The sequence below is a fragment of the Alternaria dauci genome, chromosome 9 (genome assembly GCF_042100115.1).
Source record: "Alternaria dauci strain A2016 chromosome 9, whole genome shotgun sequence".
Lineage (NCBI taxonomy): Eukaryota > Fungi > Ascomycota > Dothideomycetes > Pleosporales > Pleosporaceae > Alternaria > Alternaria dauci.
The window spans coordinates 1,419,447-1,432,165 of NC_091280.1; the positions used below are offsets into that span (position 1 = coordinate 1,419,447).

Sequence of the window (12,719 nt, forward strand, 5' to 3'; positions counted from 1 at the left end):
CTCGGCTCTAGCTTCCACGGCCTTCTGCGGCGCCTTCACCACCATGTCTGGTCCTGTTGCCTCGAATCTGGTGCTGCTGGCTGACTTGCCCGCATGTGCGCAGGGCAGCAAAGTCCGCTTCCTGGGCTGGTGCAGCGAGTCGTTCCCAATAGTGTCGCAGAGACTGACTGTGTCGCAGCATCGATGAGTACGTCACTGAGACCGCAACACTGCGCCTCAAGCACAACTACCCGATATCTAACCCGCCCGTCATCGCGAATCTAAATGTTCAACACGTACTGGAGCGGATAAAGTATCTCGACGTAGACATCGGAACATGGCTCAATGTCGTCGGCTACGTCGAGCGCACTAAGGAGCAGGGCGTCTTTGTACAGGCCGTCACCGTCTGGAGTGCCGGCAACGTCGACCTCAAGGCGTATGAAAAGGCCGTTGAGGCACGCAAGGCAGTTGCATAAACTTAACTGCGGCATGCAGCTGTACGGACTATTAGCTGAAAAGCCATGCTCGTCGGTCAACCAGAAGGATCACGCCACTTGCCGACGGACACACCGCAGCGTTTACAGCTGCTTCGTCAATGCACATGGCGCAACTGCACCTCCAGTTTGGAGCGCACTACCTAATGCACTTCAAGACCAAATTGCTATACTGCCCGAAATCAAACACCTGGCCTGATTAATTAGTCGGGGACCCAAAAAATTGTGAGTGTGTGCTACCGGACTTCATGGTAATGTGGCAAAGTCAAGTGGTCCAAGTCTCACAAAGCCAGTTGCATTAATAGACATGACAAGCTCACCTTCCAAGACCTCAACCGTCCCACCCTGCCTGCTGATCGACTACTGGTAGCCTTACATGTTTATTTGGAAGCAAGTTCCAAGGTGACCTCTAATGGCTTCTTATCCTACCTCGCTGTTAGCACTTGTTACCGCATAATCTGATTGTGCAGTGAATCATACCCAAAGTAGATATGTGCACTGCTCGCCCCAATCCCACCTATCCAGGTCATCCTTCAACTTCAGATCGAAACTCCACAAGAGTCTCGCAAGTACAAGTCGCATCTCATTGTAAGCAACTTTGGCGCCTATGCAACTATGTCTACCCACAATAAAAGGCGCAAATGCAGCCATGTCGTCTTCTTCTGCCTTTCGATGTAGGAATCTTTCCGGTATAAAGGAATTTGGGTTGCGGAAGTTGTACGGTTGTCTATAGGCGGAGTATTGATTGTAAGTTACATGGGTCTGTTCAGAACAATTCAGTCAGGATGAGGTAAGATGGGAGTATAGGTATCTTACGCCTTGAGGAACCCATTGATCGCATACAGTATCTCCACCTTTAGGAGCAACGCGAGGTACTCCGACGGCGTTGGGAGGGCCAAGTCGCATGCCCTCATTGATGACGGCGTTCAAGTAGGGCAGATTGCTTGTCGACGCTACCGTCATGTCGCTCTCATTCTGAAATGTACCCCTGATCTCTGTTGTGAGTCGATGCAAGACACCCCTGTGCTGCAACAATAATCTTACGACAGCAGTCAAGGCACTCGCTGTAGTTTCGCTCCCCGCAAAGGCAATTACGAGCAGGTTGATTCCCCACTCAGCATCTGTGAAGCGGTCTTTCTGATCGCTATACTTCTTCGTCGGTGTCACCCAGTCTGGCCGCTCTACATCCAGCGCGATCCTCTTCTGAGCTTGTTCCATACTCAGCTTGCGATGGTCCATACTCCTTTGTAAGATGCGCTTGGGGATGATGTGTCGGAGTAGTTTGTCGATAGGAGGGTAATGATTGATCGAGCCGATCAAGGCAAGCCCTTTGCCAAAGTCCTGGGCAATATCGACCCAGGGGTGCGCTTTACCGCTTGCAACACAGTCCCAGGACTCGCCGTAGGTGAGGTCTCCGGAGATGTCAAAAGTCAGATAATTTAACCATTTCTCAAGGTCGACAGTCTGTTTTCTTTTCATCTGTTTCATAAAGAGATCGACATAGCTCTCAATGACTGGTGCTTGTTCTTTCAGGCTCTTCTCTGAGAAGGCATTTGCAAAAGCACGCCTGTACCTCGTATGGTCTTCTTCATGCCAGTTCACTATCGAGTTGGGTTCGTTTGGTGTCATCTTCTTAAATGAAGTACGGTTACGTTCGAAGGGTAGATGGCCCGGGCGGGTGATGTAGATCTCTTTCAATGCACGACTACTGGCATAGGAAAGCTCGTTGGGAGCCACACGTACGACTGGCCCATACCTGGTGTGGAACTCAGCAAATCGCTTGTGAATATCGCCGCGGTGCGTTGAGATGACATAGGGAATGCGGAAGGATCGCCAAAGCAGTGGACCAGGGTAGTGTCGTAACGGATGGAGGAACGCGTTGTAGAATGCGTATGCAAACGTTAGCTTTGTTGATAGGTCAGCATCCGAAAGAGTCACTTTGCATCCTGACGGGGCTTACTGCAGAGGTGAAGATACGAAGTCAGTGTATGTCTCACATACATTCCGTACGAGCATGACTTACCTTACAACTGAGATGCACAATACGCATGCTGCCGCTGGATGTACGCGATGTAGTAACAATGACGGTATTTGGAAGCCCAGAGCATTACGATCGCCTTTGTCTGCCATTGCAAGATGTGGGCCAAGTCAAGAAGCCCAAATTTTTGTATCAAATGCCCTTGTTCCGCGTTACTGCATCGTGATAACCAGCATAGCCGTCCGGATGTAAAGTTATCGTGACGAAAAGGTAGTCCTTGGCTTACGAAATACGGCACCCCGCTTTAGCCTTTCCTCTTTCGGTCACTTTACTTTGCCATCTCCGAACCTAGACCTTTTCGCGTTCTCACTTCGATGACATTCTGGTACGTCCTTCTAACCACTATAACATGGACTTTACATATCCGATGAATCTCGGCAGAGAAGAGAATCGAAGGATACGGGCAGCAGATTGGCGCACCGCTTCCGGATTGGATGCGCCATCAGCATGCGCCGACATCTCAAGTATCAACTCATGCCGACGCGGCCAGAAGCGGAGCCCACTGAGCAGATGTAGAACGGGAGACATCTGCCGTTGCGGTAGGTGTCACAGTCTCGACTGCCACCATGCAGCCACTGCAGGAGCTGTCAAGAGTTTGAAAAGCACTTCAGGATGCTGACAGGAGCCCAACAATCCGCGCACACGTGTGCCTTCGCCTAATTGAAGGGTGCCTCCTGGAAGCGTTCGAGCGACGTTGACGAGCTGGGGAAGTGTCGCATGTTGTACGGGATCATCGCTGAAACCTTCGCTTGAGCTCTGACACAGTTCACTCTGTGAACTTCATGGGTTTCGAAACACTTGTTACCGTGAAAGATCCTTCGGCCGACCTGTCATTTACATGTCTAAACGGAACATTCGAATGGCGTATGCAACGTCGTCCCGTAATGCACCACGAATTTGCTCGCTAGCTAGACAGGTATGTCACAAGCTTACTGTGGAGCAAAAAAGAAAGGAGGCTAATGTCACCGCTTCGACCGACTTGCAGGAAGCTAATGAGCCAACATTACCCCTCTTTCACTGCCAATGAGGTGATGTCCACTCTCTATGTCAGACGATTAGAGCGCATTTTGCGGCTCGTGATTATCCTGATTCTGGATTTCGTAGCTAACGTCTTCAGTATGTTTCGTACCTCATTGCAGCTTTCGCGAACGTGTTGCTGTGCACTCGAATTAGCATCGAAGACGAACGTGAACGAACGGGTTCAAGAATGCCACCTTATTCAGACCAACCGTATCATCTATGCTTGAAGAAAGACATAAGTCTTTGTGCAGCACAGGCATCATGATCAAGTTCGCGGGAAAGTAAGCTTCAAGGTCGCCTAACCTCAGCCGTGCGTAGCATCGGCACTACCGCGGATGCAGTTCTCCCTGCAACTCTGACGAGACCTACACCGCACTTGTTTTCCAAGGCTTACCAGTGAATGCCTATGCATTCCAGAACTCACAGTTGCCGCATTTTCCGTTAATCTCTGCTGAGTACCCAGTTAATTAACCAACATTTGGGCTTCAAGTGGGGCGTTCGATAGTACGTGCATACCACTATCGGGTCATTTACTGACTTTGTTCAGCCAGATCAGGTCATTTGCGAGCCGTCCGATGCATGGCGTCTGCAGCGCACAGACGGCGGGTGAATGCCAGGGAGACCCCAGCCTTCTATCCAACGTCCCGTTCAAGCAAGCGCGAACCCAATTCCCAAAATTGGGTGCACTTCTGCCGACGTCTGGTGTTCGTCTGGAGGGCCTGATGCTGAAACTGAAGAATCCTTCGTTGGAAGACCGCTGAGGGTGACAGGCCAACTGCGCCGCCTCCGTAAGGCAGAATCAATGCCTCACTGTCAGACGCTGCGCTGGACGTGGAGGCGATGTGCCAAAAAACCAACGTTCAGAAGACCCGGAAGCGCGAATGGAGGCTCAACACGAAGAGCGGACAGCGCCACTGGAATGCGGCTCACTACAAGGGAAGCAAGGCCCATCGTATCGCTTTCAAAATCCCTGCTTTTGATCGCAAGATTGCACGTATCAGCGCTTACAGCAGACACAAGCCTTTTACCCAGCTTGCCGAGAGCGGCAAGGTGACATGCGGAAAGAGAACTACCCTGAGACGCTAAAGCCACCTCCAGGTCTCACCAATTTGGCGTGCATATCGCTTCAAGGATAATAGTAGGAAATCTGGTCAAGATGGAGGCCCGTGTTGCGTACACCCACACATGGCGGCGCATGCATGCCCATGTAGGCCGCCTGTCTAACGGCCAAGCGCGAAAGTTACAGATGAAGGTATAAGTCTGTCGAGCCGCCTGGTATTAGAGGAGTGTAACGGTGATATCAGCTTCCAGTTCTTGACACTCGCACTAGCCAAGACATACGACGACGTCCTTATTCTGATAAGATCAGTCTTTCCAAACCTCTATTCATCTCTACCATCGTTCAAGGTCCCCCTATATTGCATACACATTCTCGCAAGATTTTTAGACTGTTACCTTTAAACTTGCAGCGCACTATTTGGGTAGAAACATCCCGATTCTAGCGAGCGCAAATCACCAGCAACGCTCGCTTCCCGCAAGGCTGCTCGCTATCAGTCACCATGCTGTTCTCCACGGTTACTGCGGCCCTTCTCTGTGTCGCATCTGCCACTGCAGCTGCTCTACCATTGCCTGGCAAACCACAAACATACACTCCCGCCCGGAACCTCAAAAGCCTCTCCAAACTCTTTCCCCAGAGCACTCTTACTAGTCCAGATACTCTTGGTCTAGACCTGAAGTACGTTGTCCTCGGTATTGGCACACAGAACTACACATGTAGCAAGTCCGACGACAGCGTGGCTCCTGGTACCACGGGTGCATATGGTAAGAACCTTTTCAGTTCAACAACAAGACATCTCTAACAACCATCAAGCCACTCTATACGATATCGGTACGAAACTCAACAACGACAAGATGGCCAGGTGGAAGATTGGCTCCATTTCTCCTCTTGCACTTTCGTTGAGCGAATGGGCACCTCAAGTTGTGGACATGAGCCTCAGGTCGCAAGGCTATGAACATATCGCAGGTCATCACTTCTTCGCCGATGTGTCGGGAACCAACACTCCAACATTCGCCTTCGACAGACTGAGCGCACCCTTCCCCATGATTCAAGTGGCCAAGATCGGCAATGTCGATGCACCAGCACATGCATGCCCGGGCAAGGACGGCCTCCCTGCTGTTCAATGGCTGTATCTCCAGCACAAGGCTGGTATCACCCAAGGAGGAATCGACACCGTCTACCGTGTCGAGACTGCTGGTGGCAACAAGCCTGCCACTTGCAAGGGCATGCCAGCTTCTTGGGAAGTCAAATACGCTGCGCAATGTAAGTGTATATGAAACGCTTAAGCTGCTGTAGTAGACCACTAACATCTCGCAGATTGGATTTATGGCCCAAAATAGTAGGCGCTCAGCTTGCGACGCTCGTTTGGAATCAGCCACGAATGCTTCTACCCCTCATGCCTCCTACAGTGCTTCCACAGTTGGGTTAGTCGCGCGCGTCTATACCTGTCCCACAGACATCTAGAAAATGTGCAGCACGGCATGTATCTCATTTTTTGTCACTTTTCATTTCGTCTTCTGAACTTACGATACCCTTTCTTTCCCATTGTTCGCACGGCTCCGCTAGGTCTCGGTTCTCCTCAACGGACACTTGCATGGTTACGGGCGTTTGAGACTCTTAGCGTTTGGCGGTTATAGTGTGCACGCACTTAGTATGGGCCTTGCCTTAATTCTAAAATCTTTCTTTCATTCTTCATGTTGTGCTCCAAGACCTTCGTGATAATCCATGGAACACTTCACAGTGCAGTATGCGAGTTAACGTGCGAGAAGTTGACAAGACGCGATACAGTTCGAGTGATCACGACTGCCATCCCACCAATATGACTCGCTTACGTGGACCAAGTGCTGCCACAGTTGCTAGGCTAAATGACCACGTCGCGGCACGACATGTCAGCCACCTCACGGACTTCCCCCGTTTCCGTTGTCCACACCGCATTAAGGCGCGCAAGGCTGCTTGCGCTATGTTGTCTATTGCGATTAGTTTGAAGTACGGAGAGCCTCTCGTCCGCCTATCACCTTTTGATGAGCTACCAGCGACCATTATCGGCTTCCTACCAAGCCTTTATGTCTTCTACATGCTGTTTGGACTGGGTCCCAAGAGATTCTTACCCCAATACATGACGTTAACCACTCGCCCAGCCCTGCAGCCCCTTCCGAGATGAAGGAGAACTAGAAATACATTCAGCGGTAGGATTGGATGAACAACGGCCCGTATAATGGTTCGTACTACTTTGGTGGCTGTAGCAGCGGGTATTTCGCTTGGCAAAACGGGTGTGGTTGGTGTGGCACAAATCTGGTTTGACGGCGGCTAGAGCATATCGGAGGTTTTTCTTGGGGCTGTGTATAGTCTTAGCTCGAACTCTATTCGTTGTGTGGTTCTGAAAAGAAAAGCAGTGACTCATTGGCATGCATGGAAAAAGCCGTTCCGTGCCAATAATATGGCATACGTGTATTCTGCTCAGTTCGGTATCCATATGTCAAGTCCGTTAATCCATCAAACTGCCTGCCCATCAACGTCTCTTAGCGACACAATCTTGGAAGGATACCTAGGTATGGTTATTTGAGATACTTGCATAGCTATGCTCCCATGATGAACAAATGTTTTTTTTTGCTGGCTTGCGCAATGCAAACCTGCTGCCTGTAGCGATGTAGGTGATGGCATCCCACCTGCATTGAATCCCTGTGTTTGTTACAACCCTGGGGCCGCCATCACTACGGCTACACCCATATCTGGGGCTCGGCGGTTCGTGCAGGCTGCGGAGAGTCAAACCCAGAACCGAATTAGGTCTCATCCGGAAGACTCATAAGCATTTCTACGCTCTCGTAAAAGCCGGAAGACTTTTTTTATGTCCACCGTCTCAAAGTTGAGATGATCCGATTGGGACTTGGGTTTGCCGATATCCTCCCACCTTTTTCGGACAAGGACATGCACTGGTTGTGTACGCATATCTTTATAAATGACAGTATTGATATTAAGAGTTGGCTCTCTTGCTTCCTTGATCGGCATCCTCCCGTGGGCCCTGTTGGGTCAGATTCCGCTAGTAACTAGTGCCAGTGAACCCTGTCTACTGATGCTGTGTCCACGACATCGCGCCCACGGAACAATGTTATGACTTCCGCAACGAACGCGTGCAACTTCCCTTGCATTCACTTTGAAGATGCTATAACTGTTATCGTTATGTTTTTTTCTTTTGTCCAAAACACCATAATGCAGTTCAGTCATCGTGAGAGTACGAGTCAGTCTCCTGTACCCTTCCAGGGTTCATCCGACCCGCATCGAAGAATCTGCCGTTATTGTGTGGCTGCAGCGTGGTCGTCGAAAGCGCGACATCGCCCCGGCCGAGCCATCCTATCAGAGCTCTACGATTCAACGTCTATAACCCAGCGCTCGGTTGGCAACGAACCTCGACTCCCGTATCTTGGGCTTATGCAAGGCTACAGCACAAGCATCCGAAGGGCCCATGTGGAAAACACATGGGTCGCCTCGAGGCGAGCCCTTATTCCAGTAACTCCGATGCCTAAGACCACGGCGAGCATCCTTCGTCTCTGCGACCACTTCGAATGCGAACTAGCGAACTTTGCAGGCGTAGATACTGTATGCACGTACAAATTGATATGGGGCAAAATCGTATCTTAGACACATCGGCGCGCAGCTGTCACCGCTCCATTCCACCACCACATCTCACTTCTCTTGTTTGATCTCGTAGCAAAAATGCGATTCTGTGGGATCTCTGCCATTGCGCTGGCTCTGACCAGCGTTGCTTCGTCTGCCGCGATAGCACCTCAAAATGACTTGCTTGCCGATCTGCAAAATCAGGCCATGGAGGCACTGAAGCAGGCCGAGGCAAACGGTACACTTGCGAAGAGGAGCTGCACTCTCTCCAACGCACACGTTCGTCGAGACTGGTAAATGATTTGTGCATATTATCTGAGAAGACAGGAAGCTGACTTCTGCCGCAGGAATCTATTGAGTAAGAACGAGCGAAAATCTTACATCAAAGCCGTAAAATGCTTGATTTCATCACCGTCAAAAACACCTGCAGGACTTGTACTCGGCGCAAAAACGCGATACGATGACTTCGTCGCTCAACATATAAACCAGACGATATCAATCCACGGTACAGGCAATTTCTTAAGCTGGCACAGGTACTTTGTGTACGGCTATGAGAAGGCACTACGGGACGAATGTGGCTATACAGGTTATCAGCCGTACTGGAACTGGTTTAGTTACCAGAACGATTTGAGCAAATCTCCCCTCTTTGATGGTTCTGAGACCAGTATGGGAGGTGATGGCGCTTTCCTCAAACATAATGGCAGTGTTAGTGGTGGCGGCTTGATCTCCTTGCCATCAGGAAATGGAGGTGGATGTATAAAGAGTGGTCCTTTCAAGAAGTAAGTCTGGTATTCTTAAATTCTCAATTATCCCGTCTAACAACGCCCAGTCTGCAACTGAACCTCGGACCTGTCTCCCCTGCTATGGAGGGGTACGCTGCCGTGAACGATCCATTCGAGTACAACCCAAGATGCGCTCGACGTGATTTTATCCCCACCACCGAGGACTACACCTTGACCAACCTCTTCAATATGACACTCGGTGAGGCTTCCGAGAGTGTATACACATTCCAGAATGAGCTCCAGGGACGTTTCTCCGACGGATTCTTAGGTACACATACCGCTGGACACGTAAAGATCGGTGGTGACGCCGCCGATTTCTTCAGCAGCACCAACGACCCTGTATTCTTCCTGCACCACGCCATGTTGGATCGTGTGTGGTGGATGTGGCAAGCGTTGCATCTGAACCAAGCAAAGACAGTAGCTGGAACGATTACTATCCTCAACAACCCACCCAGCAGGAACACTACGTTAGAGGATGTTATCAGCACAAACTTCCTCAACATGCCAGACAGGCCGATTGGGGATCTGCTAGGTTCGCTGGATGGAGAGCCATTCTGCTACATCTACTTGTAGTTCATTGAGACATTGTACATGCGCTGCTTCGAATACAGTATATATTAGGGCATATTAGGGCAGTTTACAAGTACGACCAACCGTTGATGACGAAGTGGCACAGAAGGCAACGCTCAAAGACTCACAGAGCCGCAAACTAACACGTGCGCGAGGATAGAATATTGCAGTGGCTCATGAAAACACCATCTCCATCGCTGCCAGATTTGCTGGATCTGTTGGCGATCAATGGAGTGTGCTTGATGGGCAACGCGATTCATGCAGAGTCTACCCAGGTATCGTGAGAGTAACAAAGCCAACGCCATTATTTCAGACGCATTGACGCTTGTAGATGTCGTCTCGACAGAAGAAAAGAAAGGCTGGGAACGCATTAAGAGCAGCGTGAAGAAAAGCGTATCGAAGTAACATGACGAGCGTTTTCCAATATGGGAGCAAAGGGGGTTGCCATTGGGTGCGGATGCGTGGCTTTGAGTACTTATGTACGAGTTGTCACCGAAGCAAACTCCCAAAGCCGTCTGAATACAAGTAAGGGTGGCGTGCTCGATAGATTTGTGTACTGAGAAGCTCATCCGTTTCGATTCATCTGACACTACGAAAGGTACCCTATAAATACTTGCTGCAACTCGTAGTAAGATACTTGAAGAATTCAAGATGGAATATGCTCCGCGAACATGTTCATGGCGTGCAGTAGAGTTCAGCAAAAGAAACATTGGTCGTACCAGCATTGAGTATCCACAGCAAAACGAGGCAAATTTAGACAATTGAATAGGAAGCATCTTTTGTATTTTGTAGCTAATTTGAGCAGTCAAAGCTACCATACAGTCAGACGACTACCAAAGGCGTGTCGTGTTCGCGTGCATCCTTTGTTGGTCATCAAGACCGTAGTCTCTCGTCAGAAGTCGTCACAGACATCTACCAGCCACCACCTCCAGTGTCACCTCCCCATGAAGCCTCGCCTCCAGCGGCAGCAGCAGTAGCAGCATCGCTATCGCCCGCACCAGCATCCCAGCCGCCACCCGCATCACCACCATCTTCAGCGATAGGCTGCTTGCAGCGCTGTTCAAGTTAGTTTGCTCCGCGCATAGATTGGGTGCTGACATCAAACATACCTTGATAGTGTGGCCCATCTCGTTACAGTTGTTACACTTGACCTTAGACCAGTCCTTGGGTTCGGGACAGTCGCGAGAGAAATGACCTGTCTTTTCACAGTTGCGGCAAAGAGCATTGTCCGGGTTCTTGGGCTGGTCGCAGTCCTTAGCCATGTGTTCGGTGGAGTCGCAGTTGCGGCAAGCACGAGCGGCAACGTTGGGACACTATCAGCTGTTAGTAAGGGCTCGGGTAATTTGTAGTCCCACAATACTTACATCCTTGGAAAAGTGACCAGTCTCGTTGCACTTGCGGCACTCGACACCCTCAGCAGAGCGAGGTTCCGGACACTCCTTGGAATTATGGCCCTCCTGCTTGCAGTTCTTGCACGCGTATGGGTTGACACGCTCCTTAGGGCAGTCACGAGCACGGTGGCCAATTTCCTGGCAGTAGACGCACTGAACCTCAGGTGCCGTGTTCTCGCGCTCAGCCTGCTCTTGCTTGCAGTACTTGCGAACATGACCAAGCTCACCGCAATTGCCGCACAGCGGAACGCCGCAATCCTGAACGTAGCCGCAGGAAGTGAGACGCTCCAGGTTCTGAGCAGGGCTCTCAGGCCAACCTTGAGCCATCTTGGCGCGACGAGGCTTCGCAGAGAGCTGGACGGACAAAACATACTTGCAGTCTGGATTGCCGACGAGGTCGATGATAGTCATGTTAGGGGCGATCTCCTGCTGCTTGGCGATAAGGTAGATCGCGAGGTCATCCTCACGGAGAGCCTGCTCGACGGCGGAAAGGTTGAATTCATCCATGGTAGCGCGAGCATAGGCCCTCAAGCAGACACGGAAGGCATCGAGGTCCTTCTCCTTGGCAGCATCGATCAGAGCAACCCAGGCAGCCTCAGCGTCCATCTCCGGGATGCCGGACCAGTCGACAATGCGGCGGGACTTGCAATCGACAGCGCGATGACCTTGCTGATCGCAGAGTTTGCAGGTACCATCGAAAGGACGCTCGACCTTCTCGTTGACACAGTCTGCCTTGTTGTGACCGACTTGACCGCAGTTGAAGCACTCGCCGGTAAGGCCGCCACCGCCCTCGGGCTTTTCAGGGCAGTCGCGGGCGAAGTGGCCAGTCTGCTTGCAGCTATGTTGATGTCAGCGGCATGGAGCAAAGTTGTTTGGCAAGGCATTACTCACATGCGGCAGCCATCGTCGCTAGCATCACCTCCGCCTTTGCCGGCGTCAGCACCACCTCCCCAAGAGTCACCAGCACCAGCGTCGGCACCGGCATCACCGCTGTTCCAGCTGTCGCCAGCAGGAGCCGGATTCCATGAGGAGTCGCCGCCTATCTTTGTGTCAGTTGAAGCTCGGGGCAGTCGCAGTATGTCGCATACCTGCAGTTGCACCAGTATCCCAGCTCATAGCTGTGAGTGATAGTCGGTAAGACTGGGTTGATCTCGAGTGTCTATATGGCAGTACGGTCAGCCTATGTGATAGGTGTGGAACTAATGCCGATATGGTGGGATTGCCGTTGCAGTGTTGACTGAAGAATTAATCGTCAAATGGGAGTGACCGACCTTGATAGAGTTCAGTGACAGCAATGCAATCGGTCTGCAATAAGCGTTAAAGAGATGATTGGAGTGATCGAACAGTGGGCGATTGCGGTCGTTCGAGCGACTACGAGGGAGGATATGGAAGAGAAGAGAGGACTGGGGTTGAAGATTGTGTCGTGGACGCAACTGCTCTGTTGATATACGGTAAACAGGCGAAGGGCCCGTGCTGAAGCCCAGCGATGCCAACGCAGGTGAAGGTGAGGTCGGTATCATAAATCTCAATCAGAATGGGAAAGTGTAGACGTGTCTTTCACGGTATGCCATGCGATATGCTGAGCATGGTAAGAGAGGATGCGCATAATGATATGTGAGGAACGTGACGTGTTGATGGCCGCTTTGGGACGAGAGTGAGAGCAAGAGCGACGATAATCTCCTTCAACAGAAAGGGCAGGAACAACAGGAACAACACGAAGACAAAACCAAAACACATGGTAAGAAGCTCATATGAACGTTGAACTGGCATTTGGCA

General features: G+C 50.9%; 4 protein-coding genes across 4 annotated transcripts; 3 read left to right on the forward strand and 1 right to left on the reverse strand.

The window, feature by feature from the left end:
- Positions 1 to 43: 43 nt before the first annotated feature.
- On the forward strand, positions 44 to 455 carry ACET3X_009163 (uncharacterized protein; the record flags this gene model as incomplete). Its single annotated transcript, XM_069455327.1, has 2 exons — positions 44 to 129; positions 179 to 455. 2 exons carry the CDS (start codon positions 44 to 46, stop codon positions 453 to 455), a joined length of 363 nt encoding a protein of 120 aa, XP_069303240.1.
- A 798-nt stretch (positions 456 to 1,253) lies between these two features.
- Positions 1,254 to 2,102, reverse strand: ACET3X_009164 (uncharacterized protein; the record flags this gene model as incomplete). The annotated part of the gene is made up of 1 exon (XM_069455328.1): positions 1,254 to 2,102. The coding sequence occupies one exon, from the start codon at positions 2,100 to 2,102 to the stop codon at positions 1,254 to 1,256; it is 849 nt and encodes a 282-aa protein (XP_069303241.1).
- A 2,728-nt stretch (positions 2,103 to 4,830) lies between these two features.
- Positions 4,831 to 6,247, forward strand: ACET3X_009165 (uncharacterized protein). Its single transcript, XM_069455329.1, has 3 exons — positions 4,831 to 5,352; positions 5,402 to 5,851; positions 5,906 to 6,247. Exons 1-3 carry the CDS (start codon positions 5,091 to 5,093, stop codon positions 5,926 to 5,928), a joined length of 735 nt encoding a protein of 244 aa, XP_069303242.1. The 5' UTR covers positions 4,831 to 5,090; the 3' UTR covers positions 5,929 to 6,247.
- Positions 6,248 to 8,299: 2,052 nt separating this feature from the next.
- ACET3X_009166 (uncharacterized protein) lies at positions 8,300 to 9,555 on the forward strand (the record flags this gene model as incomplete). The annotated part of the gene is made up of 4 exons (XM_069455330.1): positions 8,300 to 8,493; positions 8,548 to 8,796; positions 8,833 to 8,979; positions 9,030 to 9,555. 4 exons carry the CDS (start codon positions 8,300 to 8,302, stop codon positions 9,553 to 9,555), a joined length of 1,116 nt encoding a protein of 371 aa, XP_069303243.1.
- Positions 9,556 to 12,719: the final 3,164 nt, after the last annotated feature.

Coding starts and splice junctions, on each gene's coding strand:
- ACET3X_009165 (XM_069455329.1), top strand. CDS start 5,091: ATGCTGTTCTCCACGGTTACTGCGGCCCTTCTCTGTGTCGCATCTGCC. Junction 5,353..5,401: donor TGGTACCACGGGTGCATATG/GTAAGAACCTTT, acceptor ACAACCATCAAG/CCACTCTATACGATATCGGT. Junction 5,852..5,905: donor AGTCAAATACGCTGCGCAAT/GTAAGTGTATAT, acceptor AACATCTCGCAG/ATTGGATTTATGGCCCAAAA.